This window comes from Mytilus edulis, chromosome 9 (genome assembly GCF_963676685.1).
Source record: "Mytilus edulis chromosome 9, xbMytEdul2.2, whole genome shotgun sequence".
NCBI lineage: Eukaryota > Metazoa > Mollusca > Bivalvia > Mytilida > Mytilidae > Mytilus > Mytilus edulis.
This window is the reverse complement of record NC_092352.1, coordinates 12,165,990-12,176,205: the sequence shown is the minus strand read 5'-3', so window position 1 is coordinate 12,176,205 and position 10,216 is coordinate 12,165,990. Positions and strand designations below refer to the sequence as shown.

Genomic DNA, 10,216 nt, shown 5'->3' with positions numbered 1-10,216 from the left:
GTTAGATGTGGGTAGTATATATGGAAGAAGAATAATATCTTATTTTTTCCTTTAGTTTCTTATCGACATTTTATGCAAGAAAAACATTCAAAAGCATATGATTTAAAGCGTATCTTATCACACCAAAAAGGAGCATATGAAGCACCAATTAACCTCTGAAGCAATTGCATCATATTGATTTAATTGAACTAAAATGAACATTTTTATAGACTTGGGTGGATTTAGAACTTAACTATAGTTTAAGGGACCTGCCTATTGTTGAAGACTTCTAAATGTCTTTTAGTTCTTGAGACAACGAAAAAGGAGCTTCACACATATTAATGGCTGTGTATGAAGTTTTAGTTGCATTTTTTCCAGGGATCTACAAATATTGATAAATTCATTTTCAAACTTCATGAATACATGCAATGCCTTGTGGTAATATGCATATCTATTGCTCTTCAATTTTTCTTTTTATCAATTACTTGATAGCTTGGGTATCATGAGTAATTCATAGCTCACTGTTTTACTTTATCAAAATTTCCCACGTTAAAAGATTAAAATACTAAAAAATCACTTCTTAAAGCAATCTTGGTACAACATATTCAAGATGTTATCAACAAAAAGACACTTGAGATCAGAGAAAACTCACAGTTACTGACAGCTAGTTCAAAGCCACTAACAACTAATAAAAAAAAAATCATGCATCTAAGTTGGCATTTTTGGCAAAATCTAGAGTATAGAAAAGCTGTAAACAATAAAAATAAAAGGAAAATGGTAATTAAGTGTAGTTTATATGACCATTATAACTATATGAATTTTAAATTTCAGATCCAAAACATATTTAACTGCCTTTACTGGTTTGTACATGATGATTGTTTGGAAGGGGATGATTGTATAGAACTTTGTTTACATCAACAATATTTGGATAGTGAGTAATTTACACTTACATCCACCTTCACTTAATGCTACAATGATTTATCATGAGGAAAGGATAAACCATTCTCAATGTAAAGCTTACACATTGGAAGTCACCTGAATGCATTATAATATATTTTGTAGGCACTTTATAGTTTATACAATCTTTTATTCAAAATAGGTTTATAGAGTTGTGCATAAGCTCAGCTTCTGTAAACCCTCTACTCAAGGCATTTCATGAGAGAGGTTAATACTTATCAGTTTATTTAATCTTCATCTTTATTAGGAGAGGATAGGTCCCATTTGATAAGTTCAGGATCACTTGCTGCATGAAAGAAAACATTTTGTAGACACCATAACACATGATTTTGGCAGCGACTCTATAATTATATGATGAAAGATCTTTGATTTTGTTTTAAACACCAGTAGTAAATTTTCATTAGATTATGAGATAGGTCTCATTGGGGTCTAAGCGTGACTCGGGATTGCTGATTTTTTGTAAGCGGGACACGTGAAAGTCAAATTATTGTGTCGTTAAAACCGGAAATGAGGTCTAGCAGGACCCGGGAAATGGCAAAAAAATGAGAATTGCTTACGTACATAGTGTTAGCAGGATACGGGAATCTGACAAAACAGTAAGCAGGATCCGGGATCAGAACGCCCCATTGAGACCCCTATGAGCAGATAATAGATTAAGTACTAGTAGGAGTATGAACATTTTCACTTATTTTCCCAACAAAACTAAATTACAGATTCAATCTGAACTGTGCACTGTGGAGTTATGTTCTGTTTATTTTATTTGTCCAAGTTAAGGCTTATATACAATTGTAGATTTTAAAAGGAATCATTATACATATAATTATAATAATTGTTTTTTTGTGTATAAAATTGTTCTGTCTGATATTTTTCATCTGTAAGAAAAGAATTGTTAGATTCAGATAGTTCACTGAAACTTGGAGATTTTTGGGCATGAAACAAAAATAGAAGTAGAATCAGTCTTAAATCCATGATTGCATGATTTTTTTACATTGTCTTTTATTTTGTAGCAATAGCAATGCTTAAGCAAATAGTACAGACAGTCCTGCTTGTGACATCTACAGCAGTGGTAATACCCTACACAACGTCATTGCTTGGAAGTCTACTGTATGGTTGGCCTAATACAAAGAACAAATATCGTAGAGCATTTAGTCCAAAAAAAGTTTATGCTTTTAATTTTGCCGTACTACAAAAGTTATATACTACCTTGAAATATGCATCTTCCTACCTGAAATGGAAGAAACTCTACAACAACCTAGATCCATTTACTGTGAGGAAGGTAAATAAAGAACCTAACTGCCAGATTTGTACCTTCAAATGGCCATTGCCTTGTCTTTCACTGTCAGAAAGGTAAACCTAACTGCCAGATTTGTACCTTCAAATGGGCATTGCTTGTCTTTCACTGTCAGAAAGGTAAAGAACCTAACTGCCAGATTTGTACCTTCAAATGGCCATTGCCTTGTCTTTCACTGTCTTAAAGGTAAACCTAACTGCCAGAATTGTACTTTCAAATGGCCATTGCCTTGTCTTTCACTGTCATAAAGGTAAACCTAACTGCCAGAATTGTACTTTCAAATGGCCATTGCCTTGTCTATCACTGTCAGAAAGGTAAAGAACCTGTGCTTTGTTATTTAATGTCAGAGGGAAGTCAGTGCTTTGTAAATCATTGTAAAAAATATGAGTAGTCAATGTCAATGTAACATTCAGGATTTGTTCTTCACAGTCAGAGAGGCATATAGTGTGCACATTTTGTCTGGCTATGAGGAGTATAAACTTACTTTTTAAAGATAATGTATTGTATTGTATATTTACAAATAAATTCTGTTTTAAAGAACAATTAAACTGCTGGTAAAAGGGACTTATATGTAAGCTTGTTATATTTTAGCTTTTGTTGTTTTATTTTAGAACATACCATATGGGAGAAATGATTGTACGCTAGACTTGTATCATCCTAACATTCCACGAAAGGATGGTGGTGATATGTCAATGCCAGTAGTAGTGTTTGTGTATGGAGGGGCCTGGTCTTCTGGAGAAAAGACCATGTATGGTCCACTTTGTGTAGAGATTGCCAATAGACTAAAAGCAGTAGTGTGTTGTCCTAATTTATCAATTTATCCAAAGGTTGGTTGTTGACTTTAAATTCAAATTCATACATTTTCCTGTACAATTCCTATGTCACAAAACTTATGTATAAATTATTAAGTCATAGTAAGAAATGATTGTTGAATGACAACATTTACTCCAATTGATCTTTGGTCATTCATTGTAACTCTTTCATAAACAACTACAGTTTGGTCTATGTACTATATTTTGTATTTTTTAAACCTTCTTGTGGTTTAAACTGCATTTGAGCAGCTGTTCAAAATGACCTACATGTTAGCTTTTTTTATTATGTTTCAAAACATAATATATGGAAGAAATGACTTGTATCATCCTAACATTCCATGAATATCTTTTTGGATTCAACTATTTTTTGCAGTTAATGTGATCACAAAAGTAAGAGAAAATACCCCTACAATGAAATTTACACATTACATCATTTCCTAAGAAATTGTAATGTGAACACAATGTTAATGATACATGCATACATATTCAACAATAACCAAATAATTTACAGATTGTATTTATACCAGTACATGTACTAAAACATGTACTAAAACTTATTTTAAAATCTTATTTTATTGAGTTTTTATACCGTAGGTTTTTGTAATACAATGGACAAATTATAGAAATACAAGAAGTGAAAAAAGTCTGACCTAGTTTGTACTATATAATATGAGATTGATTCCATTGATAAACAATAATTGTTTTTGTAGGGCTATGTGGATGATATGATACAAGATGTTGTGGACTGTGTGGCATGGGTTTGTGACAATCCACATATACATGGTGGTAATAAGGTATATAATGATAGCAATATGCTTTTTATCAAAGGATGTAAATAGTGTTTGTATCCTTATTGTATTTTATTTATTTGTTCAGAATGCTGACCTGCCCAATTATTGGACTTACAGGAGATCTCCCCAGTTAGAGGTTTTGACCTGACAAATGCAATACTGGGATTTTATGTTTTAATGAATTAAGCTTAAGAATATCAACCGTTAAAATGCAATTGATAAATTTCATTGGTAGAATTGATTTTTGTAAGAGGGACAAAACATTTAAATAAAAAAATATAGTATGAGGTATATATTCAATTTAAGACTGATCCATTGCATAAAAGATTGGAAGAAAATATTTTTCCTCAAATGGAGTAGATGAATAATGATTAGTTTCAATCATGAGCCATATTTGTATGTATGTGCTTAAGAAACTACTACAAATGACTACACATCATCAACATAAAAAAGGCAATCTAATATAAAAAAAATCTTTACTTTGCAGAATGATATAGTACTCATTGGACATTCCTCGGGAGCACATTTATGTGTGATGTCAGTGCTAGAATTGTTAAGCTTAGAAATTCCAGGTGAATCACAGCAAAGTAGGATCAGATTTGATGAATCATATTTTAACAATAAACCTCGTTCTGACACACTTGATGATAGTTCAGGATCATCAGCATCATTCTGTGTGGTGAATGATAACCAGGAGAAGTCTGTTGTAGCTCCTGTTTCTACTGAAACCAAAGATACTATGCCTAGCTTACCAGAGAGCACTGAGGGTACCAGTTTATCAACCAGTACATTTGAGATGGTCAAGTCAGAAGAAGCTGACCCTGAGAGTCAGGAAACTGATGACAATACTGTAGAAAAAAGTGTAGAAAAGGGAGATAATTCACAAACTATGGCTAGTGGTGATATAAATAAAGAAGAAACTGAATTAAAGCCAACAAGTCATACACAGGACCTTGAAACTATAAATAGCAATGATGAAATAGCCAGACCAAAGGAACTAGAACCACATGCAACTCTGACAGATCTTAGTAAATCAATTAAAGTAGTCATAGGTACATTTAGTTATCACATTTTAATTTGTCTTAATGCTTAGTTTGTAGTTTATATGATTACACAAAAGAATGCAAACATTAGCTGATGTAGTATATTGACATAAGTTTAAAACTATAGCAATGATTCAAACTATAGTTTATGCTTGCAGTATGAAGCCAACTTTGAACTGTGCTTTCAAAGAGTTATGATACAGTGTATCATAAAGGTTAGATTAGTGTTTCGACTGACAGCATTGCCATTCATCTCACACTTTCTTAATTTTGAAACTCCTTTAAAACAGCTGTGTTTATCTGGACAATTGCATTGTTTAGACACTTAAACCTATATTTCTTGTAGATGTTGCATACGTTTATGTAGGCAATACTTTGGTAAGATGAAAAATCAGAACTGATAATTATTTTTACATGAGTTATGTCCCTTGATTTCAAACTCGCAAAAATATTTATTGTATTGACATATGTAATTTAATTCAATCTTTATCTTAAATGCAAAGGTTGGCAGAATTTTCTTTTAATGAAAGATTGACAAATAAATAGACAACTTTAGGGTTCGATGAATTTCTGTCAAAAACTTTGGTTTCAGTGAACATCATTCGTGCGTTATGGGGCATCGTCACTTCTGTTCCAATGTTGAGCGAGTTGGAAAACTATAAAACTATATTGCCCGAATTATTCAGCAAAATGAATTCTCATAATCGTCTTCCAGCACTGCTGTCATTAGGGATTTGTGATTAAGTATCGACAGAACAAATATTATATCTAGTTTATCCTGCAAAATGACGATCACTAAGACGCTTGATGAACGTTTATAGTGCAGGGACACAGGCGATCCCCTCTATCTGGTAAATGACGTCATAAAGGTGTGCATAATTGATGAGTTTTTTCCTGTGACAGACACACTCGAAAGTGGTCTATTGACTAATGTATTTATACTTATTGAAATTTATTTTGAATAGGTTTGGCAGGAGTATATAACATTAGTGATCACTTTGAACATGAGTCAAGCAGAGGTATAGAAGACATATCTTGTATGGCCAGAGCTATGTATGGACAAGAATATTTTGATAGATTTTCACCAATTGTGCTAAGTAGAACACTATCACCTAATGCAAGGTAAGATTTGGGGAAAATATTCATTACGATGACCATAAATTTCACCTTTTTTCAGCTTTAATTTGTTTTTAATTTGTTGTTACAATAATCACACTGCAAATTCAAACTAAAAAACAGCTCTTTTGTTCTATTGTTTACTTTGTAGTTTATGTGATCACATAAAAAAGTGCAAGAAAAAATTCAATTTTTAGGTTGCATTTCTGTAAATATTGACAATGCAATTTCCCATAGGAACTCCTTTTACAGCCAAAACTGTACCAATTTTACTATGAAGTTTTGAAAAATCTTATCCTAGAATTGAAAGTTCATATGCACCACAATTTTTTTTCAAAGGTCAAAATATAGGGCTGTGCGGCATATTTTCAACATTTATATGCCCTGGACTTCTCAGTGTTTAAACTAACACTAATTTTCTCAACTACCCCTACCTTGAATGAAAAGTTACCACAGATTTCAATGTAAACAATATGCACATGTAAATTTACTGGTAACGTTCCCAAGGTATGTCTCTGTGAAATGGAACACAGAGAGCATAACTGGGAACCAGTATGTAAACAAAATTAATTTTCTATGAATATTCAAGATCTCCCCAAAAGAGGCGTGTTTTGAGAAACAGCTGTATTTACAAAGTGCAACCTTTAAGGGCCTGCTGAACCCCGTCTCCTGGTGCAAGATTTTCTCGTGGCGCTAGAGACCCATTTAATAGTGGACTTCGGCTGTTTTCTGCTCTTTGGTTGGGTTGTTTTTCTCTTTGACACATTCCCCGTTTCCATTCTCAATTTTATTGATGTAGTATTTTATCAATTATTATCTTCATTTGATAATACATGTACATATTTTAACTTATTTTTGGTAGATCCTAAGAAAAGCAGAAAAATGAATCTGGAATGCATTATAATACTTTATATTCAGATTTTTGTGAAGTTTTTATAAATGAAAGTTAAGCAACTAGGTGAAGATCACAATAATAAGAAATGCATTCTGATATCCGACACATATATCTGTATGCAGATTTTCTTGAAATCACAATAATTAGTTTTGAACTTTTTCCCCATTTTTAAAAAACAGAATGATTTAAGTAATCCTGAATTTACTGTAATAAGAAATCGAGAAGTTTCTCATGTTTCATCCATTAAGATTGTCTAATAATTTATGTTTACCTATTTTTGCAGTGCTCCTTGTGTACTACTGTTACATGGAACAGAAGACTATGTAGTACCAGTAACATCGACAACCAAACTTGCTGAAGCTTTACAAGATAACATGATGGATGTCACCGTCAGGATTATTCCCGGTTGTGATCATTATGAAATTTGTCTGGACATGATGTTACCAAAGTCAAAATTCTATAAACCAATGATTGATTTGTTGTTAGAGGTTACTAATAAAGTACTTAATAGGAAAATTGTTGCCTGGTCAGATTCTAATTGATGTTGATCATTGTGTAGGTATATTTGCATTGGTATACATGTGAACAAAATTTACAGATGTGGTTATGTATATGCATTGTAGTTCATTCCACAACAATTTTTATAAATGTATTACCAACAAATGATTTCTATGCACAGACAAGACCACAAAACTGTTTACATAATCATGAAACAGTTAAAAAAAATGGCATTTATGAAATAAAATGTGGATAGTTGTATGTTGTTGAGTGACTTGAAAAAAATCAAATTTAACTTATTATGATTTTTGAAGAAAAACATAGAATGTTTGAATGTTTGATTTTTGTTTATCAAACACTTTTAAAATACATTGTAAGCCTCAAGTTTTTAGGCATGGTCCTCTGAGCTTGATGTAATTATTCTGTTCAAAAGACAGTTATCTGGTAACTTACTGGATGTACTTTATAAGGGATATTCATTCCCACATACATGCAGTTATATCACGGTTGATTCATCAGTAATTATAGTATACAAGTTTGCTTCCGTGTACATTACAATACATTTCTGTGTGTAAACAGTTTTTGTTCTTCATCATTCAGAGTTTTTGTTGTTGTTGTCATCTGCAGTATATCTAAGATCTTACAGAATATTCAGATATTTGTTTGAAGCTATTTGTCTCTTTTTTATGACCAACTGTTTTGTATATTCTAAGATCATACCATTTTTTTTTTATATAGCCATAATTATTTTGGATAGGAAAAGTTTTTGATACTCAATACTCAACTTCATGTAGTAAGCAAGCATGAATTCTTTCCCAAATTTTCTTTTTAAAATTGAATTAAGTAAAATTTTACAACCCTTGCCTATGAAGAAAACATTTGGTTTTATTGCCTCAAAATATAATTAACTCCTGATCCTTTTTTTATTGTCTTAGAAAATTAAAAACTGAATAAGAGTGGACTTAACAGAGTGCCATTTATGTAAAAAAACAGAACAAATGTTTGTGATAATTTTGTAAATGTAGAAATTATTTGTTGTTTGTGTGCTATGTGTAATTGAATTCGTTCAGCTTTTTTGTTAATGAATAACAAAGCAATTGTTTACTGAGATACATTTTGTTTTATAATAAGTTCCTATAAGAAATTAAATATGAAATCAGATATTGATTTATCATTTTGGTAACTGTTTGAATATACAGCTAAACATATTTTTGGGGTATGCTTCACCCTATCCATCTCTGTCAGTCTTTCTGTTCATGTGCTTTGTCAGCACATCTCCTCCTCAATGACTGCATGCATATTAAAGAAGCTTCATACAGTTGTAGGACACTACCTGTGGTCTTCATAAAGGACTGCATGTTTAAGGGGAGCTAATCAAGCTATATAAAATTGAGAATAGGATAGTATGATTACCAATGAGATAACTATCCACCAGAGAACAAGTGTTGTTGATGCAAGTGTCACTGTATGGCACACTACAATAATGCCATAAGTGGTTTCAGTCTTCTCCTAAACAGCTGAATGAAAAGTTGATGAAACTAAATACAGCTGTGGAACACTACCCTTGTACTTTAAGGACTATATAAATAATTTCTCTAATTCATCAATTTATCCCTATCTGCATACATTGTATAAAAAAATTTAATCAACATGTGGTTTGTCTGATCTCAGTTCTTCATTGGTTAAAATCCAATTATGACTTAGAATTTTCTTGCTTTCCTCTGAATTTCCTATTGTGACGGTATGAAAAAAGGCGACCATGCCTGATGACGTCAAGTTGAAAGAACAAATCTTTTTGCAGATCACTTGAAAAGAAGGGAAAATTTTGCCTGCTTATTATTTGAAAATCAGTAGAGAAACAGATTCCACCACCAAATATTGTGAAAGACAATATTTATCTACTCTCGAAAGTTAAATTTCCGCAAGCCTCCCATTTTAAATTTGAAAATTTAACTGTCTCGAGTGGATAAATATCGTATCACATTCGATGCAGTGGTAGAATTATATTTAATCCAGGTCCTTCATGTTCAAGTTGAGATAATCAAATTTATTGAAATTTTTGACGATTGTTTTTTTTCCATAGCAACTCCTTATAAATTGCTGAACGAATTTTGATGAAGCTTAATGAAGATGAGCATTACAGAATGTATCAGTCCAACATGATATAAGAAAGATAATTTTATTTAAAGATGGACAATGTTCCAGTATTGATTGACATACATCAAATTAATTTGTGTGCAGGTGCAACTTGGAAAGAATAGTAAATGACACCAGGTGATTGTTGCATGCACCAGTGACCCACCAAGTCCAAGCAATGTAAGAACAACTGGAACAATATTAATAGTTACACCACTAGTAATCCAAATTAAGATAAATATTTACAAAATAAATCATAAGGAAATCGTTTGTTTTTGTCCATATTCACCACTTATGTCAACATCAAAAAAATTGTTTGGATTGGCAAATTTGAATCTTAAATTCCTAGGCGGATGAAAATCAAGTTTGATTATTGTAGCTTCAGTGGTTTTCTTTCAACAGATTTTTTCATAAATGAATGATGACAATAGACCACTTTTGAGTTGGACCTTCATCAGAATAAACTTGTCAATTATGGGAGCCTGTATGACATCATTTACCAGATAGAGGGGATCTGCACTATTAACCTTTATCAAGTGTTTTAGTGATCGTCATTGTGCAGGATAAACTAGAAATGATGTTTGTTCTGCAGGTACTTTTAATTCCCTAATGACAGCAGTGCCAATGGTCAAGTATGAGAATTCAATTTGCTGAATAATTTGTGTAATAGAGTACCCTAGTAATTTGTGTAATAGAGT

General features: G+C 32.0%; 1 protein-coding gene across 4 annotated transcripts in view; it reads left to right on the top strand.

Moving 5' to 3' along the window:
• LOC139489518 (uncharacterized) overlaps positions 1 to 8,543 on the top strand; it is a 50,691-nt gene extending 42,148 nt beyond the window's left edge. For 3 of the 4 annotated variants that reach the window (XM_071276009.1, XM_071276010.1, XM_071276006.1), the window contains exons 2-8: positions 811 to 910; positions 1,944 to 2,212; positions 2,839 to 3,054; positions 3,750 to 3,833; positions 4,318 to 4,882; positions 5,839 to 5,995; positions 7,168 to 8,543. In XM_071276009.1, coding sequence (XP_071132110.1) covers positions 1,952 to 2,212; positions 2,839 to 3,054; positions 3,750 to 3,833; positions 4,318 to 4,882; positions 5,839 to 5,995; positions 7,168 to 7,426 — 1,542 coding nt within the window. In that variant the 5' untranslated portion in view covers positions 811 to 910; positions 1,944 to 1,951 and the 3' untranslated portion in view covers positions 7,427 to 8,543. Of the gene's footprint in view, positions 1 to 722; positions 911 to 1,943; positions 2,213 to 2,838; positions 3,055 to 3,749; positions 3,834 to 4,317; positions 4,883 to 5,838; positions 5,996 to 7,167 lie in introns of all 4 variants that reach the window. The other variant, XM_071276005.1, reaches the window with a different exon arrangement.
• The last annotated feature ends 1,673 nt before the right edge of the window (positions 8,544 to 10,216 follow it).